General features: G+C 40.7%; 1 protein-coding gene across 1 annotated transcript in view; it reads left to right on the forward strand.

The window, feature by feature from the left end:
* The first annotated feature begins 1,363 nt into the window (after positions 1 to 1,363).
* LOC143782380 (serpin B8-like) overlaps positions 1,364 to 24,196 on the forward strand; it is a 42,731-nt gene continuing 19,898 nt past the window's right edge. The window contains exons 1-3 of the mRNA XM_077269765.1: positions 1,364 to 1,390; positions 19,526 to 19,708; positions 23,003 to 23,140. Of these exons, the coding sequence (XP_077125880.1) occupies positions 19,544 to 19,708; positions 23,003 to 23,140 (303 nt within the window). The 5' untranslated portion in view covers positions 1,364 to 1,390; positions 19,526 to 19,543. The remainder of the gene's footprint in view (positions 1,391 to 19,525; positions 19,709 to 23,002; positions 23,141 to 24,196) is intronic.

Here is a 24,196-nt window from a genome sequence, read left to right on the forward strand (position 1 = left end):
TGTATGAATATTTCATTTAATTTCAACATTTTATGTATATGAAATAAAGTTTAATTTTTATTCACTTTCCCCTTTCCCTTTCCCTTATACTCAGTTGGTGGTGCACACCTTGTGAATATGTTCCATGAGTTTGTATTTTTTCTTTCTGGATTCTTATACCCTTGTTTGATATATGACATCAACAGAAAATATTTACAGGGAGAATATTTGTCCCCAAGACAATGTTTGTCCCTTTATTTCCCAATAGACAAGTGACACCAAAGGTGCCTGAATGTCATTTGTCTCCTATTGCCTCCAAAGAGTTAGCAAATAGTTGAAGCCAGAAGTTTCCATATGCTATATAAAAAAGACACCTATGCATATTTTACTCAATATCTGACATGAAATCAGAATAAACTTTTCCCGTTTTAGGTCAATTTGGATTACCATAATTATTAATATTTGTCAAATGCCAGAAAAATTAGAGCGAGAGAGAGAATGCATTAAGTCATTTTTATTACTGTTTTAAGGCATTTTTATTACTTACTGTAAAGTCAAAAGTTTACATACATTTCATTAGTATTTGGTACCATTGTCCTTAAACTGATGGACTTGGGTCAAATGTTTGGGATACTGTTTCACAAGCTTCTCACAATAGTTGGTCGAAATTTGGGCCCATTCGTCCTGACAAAAGTGGTGTAACTGATCTAGGTTTGTAGGTCGCCTTGCTTGCACCTGCCTGTTCAGCTTCATAATTCTTTCCATATCAGAAGTTAAAAAATATGGAACTAGACAAATAATGCCACATGCGTTGCATGAACATGGAAGTCTACAGGCCCTTGCATCACTCATTTAAATATGGGTTCACATATATCAATTGTATCAGACTCAGATTCCTACAAATCAACTAATCACAACTCATGCAAATATGCAATACTTGTCAAAAAGCTATTTGTCCCTTCTCTCTCATCTGCCAGAAGACAATGTTTGGTGCAACGTTGTGATTCTTTACCAGATTGTCGCTTGAACCAGGTGCAACAACTGATGTGTTGGACAGACTGGAACAATCCCATTGAAAACAATGGGATCAGAAGTTCCTCCATTAGTCTCCATCCAGTGTGTTAGTTAACCACTCTACATACAGTACAGATGAAAAGCTATCATGGTGGCACAAGACTTAATGGAAAAAGCAGGCACATATTATTCCAAACCCAACCGGACACCACGCCTAGATTGTAAAACTGAACTGAGCGTCTGGTTTCTCATCATAATGTATCATATGATTCTTATAGCAAATAATAGGATTGCTTAAGCATAGTTTTGGAACATTTCCAGGGGAGTGGCAAGGTGCTTATATATGAAGGTGCACTGCACAGCTCTTGCCAGGAACCTGCAAATATCAGGAAACAAGGTATCTAACCTTTTCTGCTACTTACTTTAGCTATTTTCTGAACTGTTAGATTATTATGTAGTACTCTAGTGCTATTAGAATTTAGATTTCCAGTAGAACACTAAAGTTTGCAATACTACAAATTTAGGGAGAAAATTTGTAAGCTTAATTATTGGCAACTATGAAACCAATGATTTACAGAAAGATATATTGTTTTTGGGGGGAGGGAATGTACAATGGAAATATAATTGGGTAAGACTATAGATGTGTTTGCATTTTAAAGTACAAGTTATTAATACATTAACGGCTATTAGTGTTTCCTCTTAGGGCTTAATCAGAGGAGCGTAATATATAGATATGTGTTGTCTAAGTAATATTGGATAGCACACTGACCAATGTAATTCAATAGGGTTGTTCAGATGACAGCATGCACTATTCTCTTCTATATTACTGATGGGACTAGTCTATCCAAGTATATGGGTGTGCAAAAAAAAAAACAGTTCCCATGTGGAGAATTCATATAGCATCTGATTTTTATTGATACATTGTTACTATTAATCTAGGAAACTGTATTTGTTAATTATCATTTTAAAATGTTAATTTCTGAATATGGATGCCACATGGATGTCACACAGATATACAATAAGTACACACAGATGACAAAAAGGATGAAAATAAGGCTATTTTTATACACTTGTCTGAGCCTGGCCTAAAGGTTCGTACTTTAAATCCAAAATAAGGAGTGGGACAAAGAGAGAAAAAAAACATCATGGAAACACTTGCACCTCTTCTTTGTTATTGCTTGTGGCTTAGACCTAATTCACACATTTTTTTACATATTAGAAATAACAGACAATTATTCCTTAGTGTGCTCAATCCAAACTTTTATCCATCTTTGGTCCATGTGTCCATTTTCAGTATCAGTGTGACATCCGTTTATCATACCGTATTAGACAGTAAAAAAAATCAGACGCACAGTGACAATACAGATGTTAGAGTGCTAACATATCACTCATATAAATTGTCATGCTTGACCAGAAAACGGAATCTTGTTCTGCAAAAAAAACCTGACATGTGAACAGCCCCATGAACTATAATGAATATGGTTTTCTATCTGTGAAGAAAATGCGCATAAAGCATACATGAAATACGAGACACTGAGCTAAATATGGCCATGTGAGTAAAGCTTTATATCACTTTCAGATGGTTGTAATATGAGTATTTGATCTCCTATATGAGCAATGTAAACCCATATCTCATCAGAACCAAAGTTATAGCACCTATAAAGCCTTTCTTATGAACCATGGGAGATGCATGTATTGTGTCTGTAATTTGGGTGCAATAAAGTACCTCTGAAAGTGTTTTATTATAATAATAATCATCATTTTTTTTAATATATTCCTCAGCACTTTACAGACATTTAGAGCTAATCTTACATAAAAGCCTATTGCTCAGTATTTTGCATTAGAAAATGGAAGCCAAAACCAGAAGTAGAATATTAATAGAGGAAAAGTATCATAGAAAGTTCTTGAAAGTTCTGAAGCCTATTCCAACTTTTGTCTTACGTTTGAAAATACTAACCACAATACTAACCACAATATTGCCATATGAAAGTGATATGAGATTGAATTTATAGAAAATATTTTTATAGATCTAATGTGGTGCTGTAGTGCTTTACCACAGTATCTAGATGTGTATTGTTGGTGATTGCAAAATTATGAATTCGTATTCATATATACTTAATTACGGAAGATTACTGGCTAAAACATTGACAGGGGATCTAAGTAACAGGTTGTAAAACATTCTAGAGGGTCTTTATGCAGAGCTTTCAGAGCAGAAACTGAGCAGAATTTTTTGTGCATCTTTGAGGATGTGTTTGTGTATCTTTGAGGAGGATTTGGAGAGATTACGCTTACTTTCTGCTCCAAAAACTCCTCAAAAAACCCCGTGTCCACAAATACAAGACTTATTTTACAGTTAATTTTATAGTGTTTAATTTTCTAACATTTAAAAATGCCATGAGTTTGTTGTGAGGTTTTCAGGTAAATCAAAGGATTTCAATAAGGGCGCAGTCAGACATATAACACAGACGACTATTGCATCACAATGTCCGGACTTACCAGCGTCTCTGCTGACCTGAGTGTGACAGCCTATATTTTGATGCAGCTGCCATGCTCGGGACAGGAGAGCCAATAGTCAGTCCAAACATTGTGATGCAATCATAATTCATGTTAAACCCTTAATGACAGGGCTATTTCAGTTCTTGAATTTCCATTTTTTGCTCCCCTTCTTCCCAGAGCCATAACTTTTTTATATGGTCATGTGAGGGCTTGTTTTTTGTGGGACAAGTTGTCCTTTTGAAAGACACCATTGGTTTTAACAAAACATGTGCTGGAAAACAGAAAAAAATTCCAAGTGTGGTGAAATTGCAAAAAAAGTGCATTTCCACAGTTGTTGTTTTTTTTACCATGTTCACTAAATGCTAAAACTAACCTGCCACTATGATTCTCCAGGTCATTATGAGTTCATAGATATCAAACATGTATGCGTTCTTTTTTATTACGTGGTGAAAACAAATTCCCAAATTTGTTAACAAAAAGGAAAATGGTGCAAATTTCCGAGACATATAGTGTCTCCATTTTTCATGATCCGGGGCTGGGTAAGGGCTTATTTTTTGCACAACGAGATTACTGTTTTATTGATACCTTTTTGGTGCAGATATGATCTTTTGATCGTCCGTTATTGCATTTTATTGCAATGTAGCGGCAACCAAAAAAAGTAACTCTGGCATTTTGAATTTTTTAATTCTTTTTTTATATTGATAGATTGGGCGATTCTGAAAGCAGCAATACCAAATATGTGTATGTATGATTTTTTTATTGTTTTATTTTGAATGTGGCGAAAGGGGAGTGATTTAAACCTTTTTTTTTTTTAATAGTTTTAATTTTTTTTTTTTTTGCATGTATAAGGAGGAGGTGGGGACCCTTATGTGCCTCCTCTCCCCTGGCCACTGTTCACATATCACATGCGGCACCCTGATGTTTTGCTAATTTTTTGCTATGGTGTGCACTGTAATGTATTTGTCATGTACTGTAATGTGATGTATTGTGCTTTAGCTTAGGGATAGATTAGTAAGTAGTGCAGGACCATAGGGGTTAAGCAGATGGGAGGAGTTACAGAGCAGAGCATCACAGAGCAGGGAGGTATAGGAAAGGCACTTCCTGATTAGAGACAGACGCAGGGCAGGACATGTGAGCACAGTGTTACAGGCAGTGAGGATAAAGCTGTTTCAGTAAGATGCCCCAGGCTGAGAATCGTGCATGTGGTCACCAGCTGAGACAAGAACCATTCCAAGGAAGGATCTGAAGCTTGCGGCTGGGATTAGGAGGCAGCTGAGTCAGTGAGCCTGTTACCCTAGAACTCACAGCCGGACCTGGGAAATGATAGGAAGCTGGTGGGCCTGGAGCACGAGTGAGACAGAGATTGTCCAGAAGAGGAACAGGGATTGTCCAATAGTGGGGCAGCATTTGACCAAGGATATAGACAGAGTTGACAGGAGGAACTGAGTTTGCCCAGACGACAGGGGAAGATGGGAAGAGGTCTCTGTGCTTGAACTGTGACTCTGTGGTGCTTCATGGGACTAGGATTCCAGCAGACACAGTGACTATTCATCCCTCCATGTGCAAGGTGCCGGGGTGCTCACTTACTGTTGCTAGTGAACTCACTCATGACTACCACCTGTGCCACCTTGATACATTTGGCGTAGTTGGCAGAATCGAATCCAAAAGCCCTGCAGCTATAGGACTGGTGGAAAAGATTCCCGGGACTTGTGGACTGATGACTGAGTTGTGGTCCAAGATGGCACCAAACACTGTTGAGAAGGAGACAGTCAGTGGCATGAAAATGGAGGGAGCGGTGCCGCCTTTCGTGGGCATCCTAGAAAGAAACTGGTGCGAAAAGGAAGGAAGCCAAGGCATGAGTAAAGGCCACAGTCCAATGTGACTGATACCCATCTGAAATGGGTGCCGGCGAAGAAGAAGCTTCAGCCTTTCCAACAGAGTGTGAGGAAATGGTTGGCACAGCCAGGAGTGACTCTGCCCATGAACAGGAGGTGTCCAGAAGAGCAAGATGGCGTGACAGGAAGAGAGACGCCATTGCTGAGTGAGTTAACTGACCGTGTGCAGCAGCCGGTGAGGAAGATCATCAGGAGTGCTGCAGATGTGAAGGACCCTGAGCCAGAAGGAGCAGGACGTGTGAGCACAGTGTTACAGGCAGTGAGGATAAAGCTGTTTCAGTAAGATGCCCCAGGCTGAGAATCGTGCATGTGGTCACCAGCTGAGACAAGAACCGTTCCAAGGAAGGATCTGAAGCTTGCGGCTGGGATTAGGAGGCAGCTGAGTCAGTGAGCCTGTTACCCTAGAACTCACAGCCGGACCTGGGAAATGATAGGAAGCTGGTGGGCCTGGAGCACGAGTGAGACAGAGATTGTCCAGAAGAGGAACAGGGATTGTCCAATAGTGGGGCAGCATTTGACCAAGGATATAGACAGAGTTGACAGGAGGAACTGAGTTTGCCCAGATGACAGGGGAAGATTGGAAGAGGTCTCTGTGCTTGAACTGTGACTCTGTGGTGCTTCATGGGACTAGGATTCCAGCAGAGACAGTGACTATTCATTCCTCCATGTGCAAGGTGCCGGGGTGCTCACTGACTGTTGCTAGTGAACTCACTCATGACTACCACCCATGCCACCTTGATACATTTGGCGTAGTTGGCAGGATCGAATCCAAAAGCCCTGCAGCTATAGGACTGGTGGAAAAGATTCCCGGGACTTGTGGACTGATGACTGAGTTGTGGTCCAAGATGGCACCAAACACTGTTGAGAAGGAGACAGTCAGTGGCATGAAAATGGAGGGCGGTGCTGCCTTTCGTGGGCATCCTAGAAAGAAACTGGTGCGAAAAGGAAGGAAGCCAAGGCATGAGTAAAGGCCAAAGTCCAATGTGACTGATACCCACCTGAAATGGGTGCCGGCGAAGAAGAAGCTTCAGCCTTTCCAACAGAGTGTGAGGAAATGGGTAGCACAGCCAGAAGTGACTCTGCCCATGAACGGGAGGTGCCCAGAAGAGCAAGATGGCGTGACAGGAAGAGAGACGCCATTGCTGAGTGAGTTAACTGACTGTGTGCAGCAGCCGGTGAGGAAGATCGTCGGAAGTGCCGCAGATGTGAAGGACCCTGAGCCAGAAGGAGCAGTCAAGAAATCAGAAGCGGTGGAAAGAGGGACCTCAACGGTCGTAATCCTGAGTTTGTGCAGCTGCTGTGGGGGACCGTCGCAGCCGGATGCAGTCACAGTGAGTGCGACGCTTACCCTCACCCCATTCACTGCACTTGTTTTTGCCCTGAGGACCATATGCTGTGGCGGTCACAGTGGTCTTCAATATCAAGGAGAGACAGGTGCAGGAGGCACAGTGTGTCCAGCGATTGCTTGCAACGACCACAGCTCCTGCAGTGAGACAGAGAGCAGAGGGGGCCTTCAAGGAAACGGTGGCCACAGGCGGGTCACAGGAGTGGGAGGTTCCAAGTTTGCTGAGTTGGCCATTGCCGAAGGAGAAAAATCAGAGGAACAGTGATGAGTCGTCCTCCAGTGGGTCTTAGGGCCATACCTTTATTGTTATCCAGAGCCAGAATGCAGCCCACTACTCTAATCAACAGCCATGTATAGACTGATGTGGCCCCGTTCCTAAAAAAAAGGGAATGTTGTGCCGATTGCACCAGATGAATAGAAGAGACTGTTCCACTTCTCTGAAAGGGCAGAGAGCCCTAATTGACACCAGGACTGAGTGTCGTGGGTGACCTGAATGATCATGGATAAAAGACAGTTTTATTTTCCCACTTCCTCATCCAAGTTTCATTTGTGCACGTTTACGCATCCCCTGCTGGATTGTGGGGCTGGAACCCTGAAAGGGTTAATCAACATTGACTGTGTGTGCGGTTGCTTTAAGGACTGTGTTGTTTTAACCCGACATCTTACCTGCATTTGCCCTTAATTTTCCCTGTCATAGCTTTCAACTGTTTCTTGATAAAGCTGCCCATATGTGTTTAAGGGCCCGTGATCTGCTAAAAGGAGGGAGGGGGAAAAAGCCTGTGCAGGAGGATCCGAGAAGTGAGCTGGGTCAGGATTGAATGGACTGCTGAGTTGGCCAATGGGCCATGTGTTTTAAGAGACGTCCCGAGTTTGGCTACCCAAAGTGGGAAAGGACTGGCCCATGGGCCTGGATGGTTGTTGTGCAACACCATATGTGTCTGAGTCTCAGGAGCAAAGGGACTGGGGTCAGTCAGACCCAAGTTAAAGGAGACTTGAACTTTCTGTTTCAGCCATGTGGAGCCGAGGTCATGGTTGACCCAACAAAAGTTATCAGATAGAGACTGTCTCATATTGTAAATATGGTTTTTTTTTAAATGTTTTCTAACAGTTTTACTTTGACAGGTGCCGCTATAGTAGGGGACAACAATATTTTAGGAGGGAGGAGTGTAAGGAGGTGGTGGGACCCTCACGTGCCTCCTCTCCCCTGGTCACTGTTCACATATCACATGCGGCACCCTGATGTTTTACTAATGTTTTGCTATGGTGTGCACTGTAATATATTTGTCATGTACTGTAATGTGATGTATTGTGCTTTAGCTTAGGGATAGATTAGTAAGTAGTGCAGGACCATAGGGGTTAAGCAGATGGGAGGAGTTACAGAGCAGAGCATCACAGAGCAGGGAGGTATAGGAAAGGCACTTCCTGATTAGAGACAGATGCCTGGGCACCTTGCCCAAGGGTAGGATGTGTGAGCAGGATGTTACAGGCCGTTGGGATAAAGCTGTCTCATTAAGAGACCTCAGGCTGAGAATCGTGCAGGTGGTCACCAGAGAATCATTCCAAGGAAGGATCCAAAGATAGCGGCTGGGATTAGGAGGCAGCTGAGTCAGTGAGCCCATTACCCTATAACTCGCAGTCGGACCAGGGAAATGGTAGGAAGCTGGTGGGCCTGGAGCACGAGTTGGACAGAGATTGTCCAGAAGAGGGACAGGGAGTGTCCAATAGTGGGTCAGCGATTGACCAAGGATATAGACAGAGTTGACAGGAAAAATCGAGTCTGCCAGGATGACAGGGAAAGATGGGAAGATGTCTCTGTGCTTGAACTGTGCTGTCTGTGAGATGAATATGCTGCTATTTAGTAAAGTTTAACTGTTGAAATGAAGACTGTGACTCTGTGGTGCTTCATGGGACTAGGATTCCAGCAGACAGAGTTTGTATTCATCCCTTCATGTGCAAGGTGCCGGGGTGCTCACTGAATACTACTTAGTGAACTCTCCCATGACTACCACCCAGTGCCACCTTGTTACATATGCTTCAATAGTCCCCATGGGAGACTAAAAGCTGCAATACTTTGATCATCTCTGCTACACACAGGCGATGATCAGATCACCTGTGTGTAGCAGAAATGCTCACTTGCTATGAGGGCCGACCACAGGGCGGCGTTCATAGCAATCTGGCAATGACAACCATAACGCTCTGCTACAGACCTCTGGTTGTCATGTCGGCCTATCGGTGACCCGCAATCACCTTGTGTGGGATTAGTGACGTGCTTCCGGTAAATGCTAAATGACAGCTAAATGACAGAGAATAGCGATATTGACAGCAGGACAGGATGTCAAATAAATTGTTTAAAAATGTTTCAGTCAAGTAAGGAGGTAGTGCATGAATAATAGAAATACATATATAAAAGAAACCTACCAAAATTGGTAAAAAATAATATTGGTACAGAACATGCACATACCCATAAATTAACCTCTCCTGCTGGAATGGTGCCAGGTTTTAGGATAGTATACAGTAGTGTGAAAAGTTGCCCTCTTCCTGATTTTCTATTGTTTTGCTTGTTTGTCACGCTTAAATGTTTCAGATCATCAGACAAATTTAAATATCAGACAAAGATAACACAAGTAAACACAAAATGCAGTTTTTAAATGAAGATTTTTTTTATTATTAATGGTAAAATAAATCCAAACCTACAGGACCCTGTGTGAAAAAATGATTGCCCCCCATTCTTAAAACATAAATTAACTGTGGTTTATCACATCTATGGGAAGCTGAGATCAAATTCTCTAGCCACACGCAGGCCTGATTACTGCCATACCTGTTTTCAATCAAGAAATCACGTAAATAGGACCTGCCTGAGCAAGTGAAGTAGACCAAAAGATTCTCAAAAGCTAGACATAATGCCGCGATCCAAAGAAATTCTTGAACAAGTGAGAAACAAAGTAATTGAGATCTATCAGTCTGGAAAAGGTTATAAAGCTATTTCTAAAGTTTTTTCACCCCAGTGAACCACAGTGAGAGTCATTCACAAATGGCAAAAATATGAAACAGTGATGACCCTTCCCAGGAGTGGGAATTATCCAAAAAGCGCAGCGATGACTCACTAAAAAGGTCACAAAAGACCCCACAACAACATCCAAAGAACTGCAGGTCTCACGTGCCTCAGTTAAGGTCAGTGTCCATGATTCCACCATAAGAAAAAGTCAGGGGAAAAATGGCCTTCATGGTAGAGTTCCAAGATGAAAACCACTGTTGAGCAATAAAAACATAAAGGCTAATTTCAGTTTTGCCAGAAAACATCTTGATGATCCCCAAGACATTTGGGAGAATACTCTGTGGACTGACAAGATAAGTATTGAACTTGTTGGAAGATGTATGTCCCATTAAATCTGGAGTAGAATAACACAGCATTTCAGAAAAGGAACATCATACCAACAATAAAATATTGTGCTGGTAGTGTGATGGTTTGGGGCTGTTTTGCTGCTTCAGAACCTGGAAGAGATGCTGTGTTAAATGGAACCATGAATTCTGTTGTCTACCAAAAAAACCTAAAGGAGAATGTCCTGCCATCTGTTTGTGACCTCAAGCTGAAGCGCACTTGTGTTATGCAACAGGACAATTATATTATACACACAAGCAAGTCCACCAAAAACAAAATTAAGACTTTGGAGTCTACCAGTCAAATTCCTGACCTTAATCTGATTGAGATGCTGAGGCATGACCTTAAAAAGGCGGTTCATGCTTGGAAACCCTGCAATGAGGCAGAATTACATCAATTCTGCAAAGATGAGTGGGTCAAAATTCATCCAGGGCATTGTAACCCCTTAATGACCGAGCCAATTTTTTGAAATTTGAACAGTATCATTTTATGTAGTAATAACTCTGGAATGCTTCAACATATCTCATTGATTTTGAGTTTTCGTGACACATTATATTTTATGATAATTCTAAATATAGGTTGATATGTTTTGCTTTTATTTATATAAATATCAAAAATTTGCAATTTAAATAATTTGCAATTTTCAAACTTTTAGTGATTGATTATCCCTTTAATCCAGATAGTTATATCGCACAAAAAACATTAATAAATAATATTTCCCTCATGTCTGCTTTACCAGAACTTTTTGTAAAATGTTGCTTTATTGTATAAGCATTTTAGAAGGTTTAAATATATAACAGTAACTTTTCATTGTTTAAAGGAAATTTACTAAAGTAATTTTTATAGGGACCTGATCAGTTTTGAAGTGACTTTAGGGGTCCTATATTTTGGAAACCCCCAAAAGTGATACCATTTTAGAAACCGCACCCCTCAAAGTATTCAAAATTGCTTTCAAGTATTTCATTAACCCTTCAGGTGCTTTTCAGGAATTAATGAAAAGTGGCATAACAGGAATGAAAAAGTTTATTTTTACCATCTTAATTTTGATAACATCTTAACAGGCCACTACAGCTGGCAGATGCTAATGCCATTATTTGGCCATGAACTGCCATGGCAAACATCTGGACTACACAGTCATGATCTCAGAGTGCCAATGGGGTTAAAGAGGGAGCTTTGGCATTCTGTTAACCATTTATATGCTGTGTTCACTATTGTCAGCAGCATCTGAGGGGTTAAACAGCCATGGCCTGTGCCAACACTGATCGTGGCTGATGCAGCAAGTTGTGAGATATAGTGTATAGCTGACAGTAGCAGGATTGTTACCTGTCAGGGAATGCTAGTCTCTTATATCATAGGTCAGTAAAAAGACATATTGGTGGTCATTAAGGGTTTAAAAGGCTCATTGCCAGTTATCGCAAATGCTTGATTGAAGTTGTTGTAGCTAAGGATGGCACAACCAGTTATTAGGTTTAGGGTTCAATCACTTTTTCACACAGGGTCCTGTAGGTTTGGATTTCTTTTTCCCTTAATAATAAAGACCTTCATTTAAAAACTGCATTTTGTGATTACTTGTGGTGATCTGAAACATTTAAGTGTTTGACAAACATACAAAAGAATAGGAAATCAGGAGGGGGCAAACACTTTTTCACACAACTGTATATAGATATAGGGAGTCATCTGGATTCTTTATTTTCTGGCATAACCTGTATAGCTTGTATTCATCCAATTTTCACACTAGCTGCTATTAGAGTTATACCTCCTGTTCTTTACAGAAGACTCTTCAGCAGTCTTATTATCATGACAGACGGTGTCACAGTGAAAGGTAACACGTCTACATACAGTAGACAAGACAGGATCCAGCATTTGCAATAATTACAGCTCACCTCTTGCCCCCTTCACAATGAGTTTTGAGGAAAAGGGAGTATTATGCCAGGGTCACACTATCAGTATTTGGTCAGTATTTTACATCATTATTTGTACACCAAAGCCAGGAGTGGGTGATAAATGCAGAAGTGCTGACGTGTTTCTATTATAATTTTCCTCTGATTGTTCCTCTCCTGGTTTTGACTGACAAATACTGATGTAAAATACTGACCAAATACTGATAGTGTAACGGCAGCCTTAGTCTATTATACCTGGGGGCCAATGTGACAATTCAGGGAAATATTCAAGGAGTTCTGATTTTTTTTTATGAAAAGCTGAAAAAAAATCTATTTATTTTTACAAAATATATTCTACATAAGAACCTGATTTAAATAATAGATGATTTTTTATGGACTCACTCCTTTAAGATATATCATTTTAGCTGTTTTGTGCTTCCAGGGAAGGTGTTTTAGTGTTTGACTTATTGCAGTAATTCTTGTAAATATTCTAGGCTTTAGCACAGGGTGGAATATGTTCTTATTATATTTTAATTAGAGGACTCAACTTTAATGAAACAGCTTTCATCCAACCGTGATGATACCATAACAGATCAGTTGTCACATGACATGGTACGCAGAGTATTTTTGCTACAGCATTTTTTACTCATAAGGCTACTTTCACACATCAGGTTTTTGCCGTTAGGCACAATCCGTCGAATGTTGAAAAAAACGGATCCATCGCAGATTGTGAAAAACTGATGCGATGGATCCATTTTTTTCGACAGATCCAACTAGCACATCCAGATAAGTGGATTAAAAAAAAATTGGAGCATACTCAATTTAAAAAAATGGAATCTGGTGCCGGAATCCATCATTTTCCGGAACCGGCACCTTCCGGCTCCCAAAGGCTGCCAGTCTAGCAAAAAGCCAGAAGCGCTTCGGCTTTTTCGCCGGAGACCAAAAAGTTACTGTGTACGTTTTTACCAGACAAACATTTTTGACAGATCCGGCGAAAACCGGACGAAATGTAAGGTCATCCGGCGCTAATACTAGTCTATGGGAAAAAACGGATCCGGCTACATCTTTCGCCGGATCCAGTTTTTTCAAAATTTGCCAGATTTAGCCTGACGGCGAAAGACGGATGTGTGAAAGTAGCCTAAGACACCTGTAAGAAAAAGCTAGTGAATGCAGGTGCACCTACTAAATGTAAATACTATGGTGTATGTATGGGTTAGCAGAGAGGTTTAAAAAAGAGGGACTGTGGGCAAGTGGGTACTCCACCACAATTGACAGGATTATCTTTGCTACCATGCCATCAAACTGTACTTGCCTCCTGACAATGGCACTTTGTCTATTGTGTATACAGAAAAGCTCTTATATTTTTCTGTAACAATCAACCTGATGTTTAAGTTATGAACTAGGTCTTGATCAAGCATGTAATTATTGCATGCAATGAACTATATATATTGTTCCAAAGAGGAAACAGTTACTGTAATAACAGGTCTGTGCTAAAAAAATAGGCATTGTGACATTCTTACACAAGAACAGTACTGCCTAGTTCTTCTACTATGTCACATAAGCAGGATCTTTCTGGCTTTTTTTCTGTATATGAAAAATGTTCATATCCCCTATGCACTATTTAAACATTTATGTGAAATTTCCCAAAATTACTAGCAGCAGGCAATATAAAGAGAAACATTTGTCTTACATCATATGTCAACTCCCTGTCATTGATGCGGGCTCAGTAGCAGAGTCTGCAAATTTGCTGTCAGATGATGGCTGTGATATTCAGCCATCTTCTGCCTCAAGAACACCGCCCTCAGCTGTTAACCTGTTAAATGCCACTGTCAATCTGTGACAGCAGCATTTACAGCGAGTTGCACAGCGGTCACGCTGTTTTAGCTGTTCATGCAACGTGATCACAGGATACAGATGGGATGCTATCATGGGCAGAAGTCTGCTCTGATCTGGTCTGTGAAAAAAATTATTCATCTGCACTGCTCCATTGAATAGCAGTGGTCAAAGTGCGAATCATTTTTTGGATAGAACTTGGACGGAAAATAGTCACTTGATTCACGCTACCTAAACTGTGTACAGCATGAATCAGAGCTTGACTGCAAGACTGCAACCAGATATTTTTCCTCTAAAATGCACCAGCATTTCAGAGAAAACATAGTTTAAACCCTTAGTGGACAGAGACGATTTTGAACTTAATGACCAAGTTCCATTTTTCAAATCCTACCAGTGTCACTTTATGTGGTAATAGCTTGGAATGCTTCTATGTATCCCAGCAATTCTGAAAATGTTTTTTCATGAAACTTTACACTTTATGTTAACTGTAAATTTGGGTTGATTTTTTAGTAAAATTATCAGAAATTTCATGAATTCATTAAACAAATGACTGATTTTCACATTGGAATGCTTATGTCCTTAAATAAGATAGTCATTCCACACAAAATAATTAAAGGGAACCTGTCAGCAGGATTGTGCACAATAACCTACAGACAGCGTCAGGTCGGCGCTGATTCTTCAGTGACCTGCCCCCTGTTTTACATACTGCATAGAATATGGTTTGAAAAAAAAAATTCACATTCATCAGAAAAGTACCAGAGGCAGTGCCTGTGCTGTAGCGTGATGCTGTGGATAATATACATTTATTCATTTTATTTAGACATATAGTCTTGGTGTAAAAATAAATAAATAATTATCTTAATCAAAATGGCATCGGCGGCCGCATCTGCGCAGCAGTATCTATCGCGTTCTGGTAAAAAATAACATATTCTTTTAGCTGTAAATTTTTCATTTTCCCAATGGATAATTGGAGAAAACGGACCCCACAATTTGTTACACAATTTCTCACAAACGTTATGATACCCTATATGTTATAAAAAAAACTGCTGTTTGGGCACATGGCAGGGTTTGAAAAGGAAAGAGCGTTATTTGATATTTGGAGTGAAAATTTGTGTATAAGAGATTGTGAATGCCTTGTTGCCTTTTCAGCGCCCCTGACATGCCAAAGCAGCAGAACCACCCCCTCCAAGTGACCTCATTTTGGAAACCAGACTCCTCAAGGAATTAATGTAGGCATGTAATGAGCATTTTTAAGCAACAAGTGATTCACGAAACTTTATAAAATTTAGATGTGAAAGCAAAAAATTACAAAAATACTGTTTTACCACCAAATTTATAACTTACACAAGACAAAGACAAAAAAAATAAACACTCAAAAGTGACCCTATTTGGAAAACTAAACCCAATAAGGAATTCAAATATTAGTGTAGTGAGCATTTTAACCCACAAACTACATCATAGCATGTTATAAAATTGTGCCATGAAAATGAAAAATGTAAGGTTTTCCAGTAAAATTTTACTTTTGTCTCAAAGCTTAAATATACACAAAAGAGTAATAGGAGAAAATGGACAGGATCTTTGTTAAGCAATTTTTACCTATTGTGGCAGCACCCCATATGTGGGTGTACTTTTCTGTTTGAGCACAGGACAGGAAACGGATGGGAAGGAGCGATACTTGGCTTTTAGAATGTAGATTCTGTTTGAATAGATTGTGGGCTCCATTAGCTGAACCCCTGAGGTGCTAGGTCAGCAGAACCCCCCCAGGTGACCCTATAAGGGCTGTCCCACACATCCAGATAATTCCGGTACCGGAATAAATCGGTACCGGAGTCATCCGTGTCCGTGTGCCTGGGAACTCACGGAGGCCATACGTGCGGCACACGTGTGCCGCCCGTATGGCAAGTGGGTACCACACGGAGCGTGTGGTACCCACTCTGCATGGTGCTGAAGCTGCGATTCATATGTTCCCTGCAGCAGCGTTTGCTGCAGAGAAAATATGAAGAATAGTGTTAAAAATAAAGATCCATGTGTCCGCCGCCCCCCCACCCCCTGTGCGCCCCCCCGCTGGTCAGAAAATACTTACCCGCTCCCTCGCTGCTTCCTGGTCTGGCCGCGGCTTCTCCTGCATGCGGTCACGTGGGGCCGATCATTTACAGTCATGAATATGTGGCTCCACCTCCCATAGGGGCGGAGCCGACTATTCATGATTGTAAATGATCGGCCCCACGTGACCGCATACAGTAGGAGGCGCGGCCAGACCAGGAAGGAGCGAGGGAGCGGGTAAGTATTTTCTGACCAGCGGGGGGGCGCACAGGGGGTGGGGGGGCGGCGGACACATGGATCTTTATTTTTAACACTATTCTTCATATTTTCTCTACAGCAAACGCTGCTGCAGGGAAGATATGAATACTGGCTTCAGCACCATGTGGGGGGGACAGCGCTTACTGTAGCGCTGTCTCCTGCACGCACACGGACCCCAGACGGAGAATGTCCGTGTGAGGTCCGTGTTTTACGCGGACCCATTGACTCTACTGGGTCCGTGTAATACGTGCGCTCCCACGAACACTGACATGTCTCCGTGTTTGGCACACGGAGACACGGTCCGCAAAAAATCAATGACATCTGAACAGATGCATTGATTTTTATGGGTCTACGTGTGTCAGTGTCTCCGGTACGTGAGGAAACTGTCACCTCACGTACCGGAATCACTGACGTGTGAAACCGGCCTAATAGAAACTTCACTGCTTAAAGAATTCACCTAGGGGTATAGTGATAAGCTACAACTGTTTCACAAAATTGTATTCAATTGGAAAGTGGAAATATAATATTTTAAAAGGTATTTTTTTTATTATTATGTGTAAATTTGTCAGTTACATAAGAGTTAATATGTGAAACTGGATGCCACACTTTATTGCGCAATTTCTCCAAAATGTGGTGATGTCCTATTTGTTGTCAGAAACTACTGTTTGGCCACACATCAGGGCTGAGAAAGCAAGAGCGCTATTTGGCTTTTGGAGTACAGATTTAACTAAATAGTTTGTGGGCGACATTTCCACCCCCCTAAGGCCTCTTTCACACTTCAGTTGTTTGGCGTCAGTCTAAATCCGCCATTTTCCTCAAAAAACGGATCCGTTTTTTTTTTCGACGGATCCGTTTTTTTCCCCATAGACTTGCATTAGCGACGGATTGTGACGGATGGTCATCCGTTCCATCCGTCATGCGACGGATCCGTCAAAATTTGGCGGACGTCATATAGACATTGACGGTCATTGCAACGTTTTTTGTCTGCGTTGAAATGGCGGATCGCGATGGATCCGTTGCGTCCGTCATTTCATAGAATGGCCACCTATGGGCGACGGATCCGTCGCGACCGTCATTTCGGCGGATCCGTCGCCCCAATCCGTTTTTTCAATTTTTTTCAATTGCGCATGCTCCAAAAAGTATATACAACCCCCGAGTAACGGATCCGTCAAAAAAACGGATCCGTTACATCCATTTTTTCAACTATTGTGATGGATCCGTCGATCCGTCATTATGTCGGAAGTGACTGACGCAAAAAACTGAAGTGTGAAAGAAGCCTAAGGTGTCTGAACAGCAAACAAAAAACACAGAAGTGACTCCGTTTTAGAAATTGCACCTCTCAATGAATTTATCTACAGTTGCATTGACTATTTTGTAACATCCACACTGTGCTTTTATCTAGAGAATTACAAATCTGCCAGTTTAGTTCTCATACATTGTGTCCAGCTTGTGCTTCTGGAGACATACACTCAGTAAATTGTTATTTTAGCTCCACCACACTACAATAATGCCAAAATATGGCCGCTTACCGTGGTTTAGGCACGGTAGGGCTCAGAAGGAGGGAAGCATTTGGATTTGGGAGTGCAGATTTCACTGGATTTTATTTGAGGTAGTGGGAGCCATGGCGCTTTTCCAGAGTCTTTGTTCTACCAGTGACATGGGAAATTATATTTCCAGTGACAGATGACAGACTTCAATGGGCGCTGGCTTTGTGTGAGATAAGTTAGGGGTTGTTTTGGTAACATTTCGGAGAACGTAATATTTTTTGATCGCTTTCAGGCTGGGATCACATTTTTGTGTGTTACGCTAAGCACGTACGACATGCTATGTAAATCCCACAAAAATGCAACAACGCTTGTGTGCTAAAAGATGCCTAAAATGATGGGACACCGCTGGAACACACTGAGTTCAAAGTGACTCTCCGTATGCCTCATTATAGTGAGTGGTTTTGTAGAGGAAAAACAGATGGCTATTTAATGGATTCAGTGCCCATTCAGTTGAAAGTTTTTTCAGCTGGCCAGAAAAGTTGAGTTGCATTTTGCACAACTATTTTGTCATCGGATTGCTGCCTGATCCATTTCAACGGATGACTACTGGACATGTGAGTGTAGCCTTAGCCATGTAGTTGTAACAGCTAGCATTACAGTAGCAGTTCTATTACATAGGACTACATACAGACATTAACATGAGAGAAAACAACACATTTACTCTGGCAAAGAAAACAGTGGTAATAGGTACATAGTTAAATATCCAAAATCAAAAGAAAAAAGGAGAAGAGCGGCACTGCATGTGTCTTAACGACTTCCCATAGGCTCTAGTCAAGGTGCATTTGTGCAGACTTCGGATGGACAAACCATACAGTGGTGACTTGGTGGTGCACCTCAATGAAAATGTGTCCATAAATATGTAGCAATGAAAAAGAAGAAAATGAGGGCACTCACCAATCTTTCACGTTCTTAGTCCTTTATTGCAACACGATCCAGTTAAAACACATGGCCGGGGAAGAGAGAGAGCCGAAGCCCGTGTGAGCAGGCGAGAGACGACAGCTGTTTCGCGCTGTGCTTTGCGCTTCTACAGGTCACTGACCTGAACGTGAAAGATTGGTGAGTGCCCTCATTTTCTTCTTTTTCATTGCTACATATTTATAGGTACATAGTTAAGCATTCGCAGTAGAAAGTAGGTAAATGCTTATCCTCTTACTGACAGTAGTGTAGAATTAACAAATGTGCCAAACATCATGAATCTACATAGCTGTATTATTTGGGGGATATTATGTTGGATCTTGTACAATACTGCATTTACGTGGTCATCCAAAGATTGAAAGTTATCCTTAAAAAGGGGTATTCTCATCTCCAATATTCTATCCTAATATGTAGTGGGTGTAATAATAATAATATTAGCATACACTTCCATATAGAAATGTAATACAGTATTTCTGATTCACTATGGCCATAACCATGGATACCTAAGGTCCCGCAATACCTGTACATGACAAAAGAAGCATAGCAAATCAAAAAAACTATACTATATTTGTAATTGGAGGAATTTGCTAATAATATAATTATTACACCTACTACATATTGGGAGATGATCTTGGAGGTGGGAATACCCCTTTAATCCACTGGGGCTGCCAGCAGTCTGCAGATCCCAATCAGAGTAGGGTGAAGATTGAGCATGTGCAACTCAGCTGGAGATTCCTCTGGTAGTCTTAAATCTTGGGATTCTTGAGGATCCCAGTAACGTTTCCAGCGTAATCAATAAGTTATTCCCAATCCTACAATTATGGAAACCCACTTTAATTTATGCAAAGTCTTAATATTTTATGTTACTTCGATGAACTGAATTTAGCGTCAAAAAATGTATATAACAATCAAGTTTACTACCATCTGTGCTTCATCCACAGGCCTAGAAGTTTTTGAAGATGGACTTAAGTGATGCAAACAACCAATTTGCCATTAATGCTTTGAAGGAGATTGCTGCAAGTAATGTGGGCCAAAATGTTGTTATTGCTCCTTTGAGCATAATAACTGCACTGTCAATGGTATTTCTAGGCGCAAGAGGTAACACTGCTGCACAGATGAGCAAGGTAGGTCATAAAATGTATATAAATCTATACTAAAGTCATCTCAAGTTATCTTGAAAAATACAAATCAGCCATATACTGTAGTGACATTACACTTCTAATCTTATAGAAGGGAATGAAGTCATGACTTCACTGGTATATGCATTCAATTCTTAATCAGTAGGGGGCCAACTGCGGGGGGACCTTAACCCCTTCAAGACCAGCGGTATTTTTGTTTTTTGCTCCCTCTATTCACAGAGGCATAACTTTTTTATTTTTTGGTCAATGTGGCCATGTGAGGACTTGTGTTTTGCTGGACAAGTTGTATTTTTGAATGACAGCATTGGTTTAAACATATCGTGTATTGGAAAACGGGAACAAAATTCCAAGTGCGGTGAAATTGGAAAAAAAAGTGCGCAGTTTTTTTGGGTTTTTTACCATGTTCACTAAATACTAAAACTGACCTACCATTATGATTCTCCAGGTCATTACGAGTTCATAGACACCAAACATGTCTAGTTTTTTTTTTATTTAAGTGGTGGAAAAAAATCCAAAATTTGATTTAAAAAAATGGCTCCATTTTCCGAGACCTGTAGCGTCTCCATTTTTCGTGGTCTGGGACTAGGTGAGGGCTTATCTTTTGCAATTTGAGGTGCCATTTTTATTTATACCTTATGGTGTAGATATGATCTTTTGATCACCCGTTATTGCATTTTATTGCAATGTAACAGCGACCAAAAAAATGTAATTATGATGTTTTGAATTTTTTTTCATTATTCCGTTTAGCGATTGGATTAATCCTTTTTTTTGTTGATAGATCAGTTGATTCTGAAAGCGGCAATACCAAATATGTGTATATTTGACTTTTTTCTATTGTTTTATTTCGAATGGGTCGAAAGGGAGGTGATTTGAACTTTTATTTCTATTATTTTTAAAAACATTTTTTTTACTTTTTGCACGCTTCAATAGTCTCCATGGGAGACTAAAAGCTGCACTACTTGGATCGCCTCTGCTACACAGAGGCGATGATCAGATCACCTGTGTGTAGCAGAAATGCGGGCGGTGCTCATAGCAATCCAGCAATGACAACCATAGAGGTCTGCTCGAGACCTCTGGTTGTCATGCCGACCCATCGGTGACCCGTGATCATGTGACGTGTCATCAATGGGCGGGATTTACGATGCATTTCCGGTAAGTGTGAGTTAAATGCCGCTGTCAGAAATTGAATCCACCCATAGCTGTTGCGGGCACATGTCAGCTGTATATATCAGTTGTCATGTGCCCGGAAAGGTGTGGACTCCAAACAGGGGGAGTCCGACATAGGCATATTATTACGCCCAATGTCACAAAGGGGTTAATAATCCTCATACATTTGAATTTGATAGTGTTTCTTTGTGCTAGGGATATCAAAGAACAATAACATTTGAAGGGAATCTGTCTCTAGGTTTTTGTCACCAAATTTTAAAGCACCACAATGTAGAGACAGTGAGCCTGATTTCAACAATGAGTAACTTACTAGGCTGCTTGATGTAGTTTTGTTAAACTCCTGATGATAAAACAGTGATTTTCTCACTACAATACTAGTAAACTTGTTGCCAGGTAGTCCTCCGCATTCATGCATAACTCCTTCCAGACAACTGATTGGCAGCATTCTACCTATGCACAGTGAGCGCCGGACCTGTGATGACGTCGCGGTCACACGACCGTGACGTCATGGCAGGTCCTTGTCGCATACCATCCTTAGCACAGGATCCTGCCGCTTGCATGGAGCGGTCACCGGAGCGTCGCGAGGAGCGGAAAAGGCGGCGGAAGGTGAGTATATAATGATTTTTTATTTTTTTAATTATTTTTAACATTAGCTCTTTTTACTATTAATGTTGCATAGGCAGCATCAATAGTAAACATTTGGTCACACAGGGTTAATGGAGTGCGTTACACCGCAGCATAACGCGGTCCATTAGTGCTGCCATTAACCCTGTGTGAGCACTGACTGGAGGGAATAATGGAGCGGGCACTGACTGCGGGGAGGAAGGAGCGGCCATTTTGGCGCCTGACTGTGCCCGTCACTGATTGGTCGTGGCTGTTTTGCCACGACCAATCAGCGAGTTGGATTTCCGTGACAGACAGAGGCTGCGACCAATGAATATCTGAGACAGACAGACGTACCCCTTAGACAATTATATAGTAGATGAGCCAGGTCTGCCAGAGCATGCACCAATCTAGGGAGCGGCTGTTTGTTCTGACAATTAGTAAACGGTCTGAAAGGGTAAAGGGGGGAAGTGGACTCCCCTATATGATGCCTAAATGCCATAACAGGGCTATAAAGATGTCCTGTCATTTGCCATTCATATTTGTTTTATCTGATCTAAATGTAGTTATTCTCCGGAATCTGGCATTATAGTTTTCTTTTTTTGTTCTTGCAACTCCCTATTTCTCAGGTATGGGCTCCTCCTGATTGTATGTAATTATGATCTTGTTAGCCAGTTCATGAAGAAGATGAGCACAGAGAAGAGTAGAGACTCACTTCTCCTTGGCTAGACTAGATTTACATTCAATGAAGAGGGGACTATATCTCAGGACTAGTGATGAGCGAATATACTCGTTACTCGAGATTTCCTAAGCATGATCGGGTGACCTCTGAGTATTTTTTAGTGCTCGGAGATATAGTTTTCATCGCCGCAGCTGAATGATTTACAGCTACTGGCCAGCATAAGTATATGTGGGGGTTGCCTGGTTGCTAGGGAATCTCCACATGTAATCAAGCTGGCTAAGAGATGTAATTCATTCAGCTGCTGCAAGGAAAACTAAATCTCCGAGCACTTAAAAATACTCAGGACACCCGAGCATCCTCAGGAAATCTCGAGTAACGAGTATATTCGCTCATCACTACTCAGGACCTGTGAGAAAAGCAAAATAATAGAAACCCATCAGAGTCAGGATAATATCGCCATTTAAACCAGGAACCTTTTTTATACAGCAAGTGGCAGGTCCTCTTTAGACTCACTATATGCTGATTATTATCAGTGACTATTACTACTTGTTTTTATACATTTCTAATAAAAAGCCTAGTTACCTGCAGTACAAGATCATAAGAATTACAAGGTAACTATGCAATGGAGTAGTTCTGAACAGCACATTCACTGCAGCTTTATTCTTTAATTAAAGCTAAATACTTCCAAGATTCCTTCCAGCACAACTCATAGACCTAATCCAAGGCATATAAGTAATTAAATTTGTATTAACTTCCTTATTTACTCAGTAGTACGCATTTGTATTAATAATAATTATCATTACTAATCAATTATATTATTATTTCAGACACTGTGTTTTAGCGATAATAAGAAAGTCCGTTCCAGTAGCACAAATCTTTTACGTGAACTAGTGGAAAATGAAGATGATTACATACTGCTGAATGTCAACAAGTTATTTGGGGAAAAGACATTTCAATTTCTTCCCGTAAGAAAACCTATTGACCTTTTGATTAAATCTACAGTATATGCTACCTACTGAAATGTCACTGTAATTCCAAAAGACCTTTTGTCTCTATGAAAGCCGATGTGCTAACAAAACTGTGAATCATTTTATTTACTGAGAATGATTTTTTATTTCTATAGTGCAGACCACTAAGGGTCTCACTTCTGCCGAATTTGCCTTGATAGCTGAGATGGATGACCAGAAGTGGTCAACATTTTGTAAAAGTCCACACAAAAAATTTGTTTTCAGTAAATAACATGATTATTAGTTTTTCTGGTCAGTACAAGTTGTGTGGAGGTACAGAAAGCATGTAAATTTGAATTAATTATTCATACACTGTAAATACCAATTATGTGACAAATTACTGTATATACTCGAGTATAAGCTGACCCGAGTATAAGCCAAGCCACCTAATTTTGCCACAAAAAACTGGGAAAACTTATTGACTCGACTATAAGCCTAGGGTTGGAAATGCAGCAGCTACTGATAAATTTCAAAAATAAAAATAGATACCAATGAAAGTAAAATTAATTGAGACATCAGTAGGTTAAGTGTTTTTGAATATCCATATTGAATCAGGAGCCCCATAAGATGCTGCATACAAAATATGCCCCATATAATGCTGCACAACAGTTAATGATGGCCCCATAAGATGATCCATATTAAAATATGCCCCATATAATGCTGCACAACAGTTAATGATGGCCCCATAAGATGCTCCATATTAAAATATGCCCCATATAATGCTGCATAAAGGTTAATGGTGGCCCTATAAGATGCTCCATATTACAATATGCCCCATATAATGCTCCATAAAGGTTGATGATGGCCCAATAAGATGCTCCATATTAAAATATGCCCCATATAATGCTCCATAAAGGTTAATGATGGCCCCATAAGATGCTCCATATTAAAATATTCCCCATATAATGCTGCTGCTGTTGCTGCAATTAAAAAAAAAATTATATACTTGCCTCTTGTTGCTGCCCGTTGCTCCTCAGCATCGCAGGCTCCCTGCAGTGACTGTTCAGGCAGAGG

Source organism: Ranitomeya variabilis, chromosome 6, assembly GCF_051348905.1.
Source record: "Ranitomeya variabilis isolate aRanVar5 chromosome 6, aRanVar5.hap1, whole genome shotgun sequence".
Lineage (NCBI taxonomy): Eukaryota > Metazoa > Chordata > Amphibia > Anura > Dendrobatidae > Ranitomeya > Ranitomeya variabilis.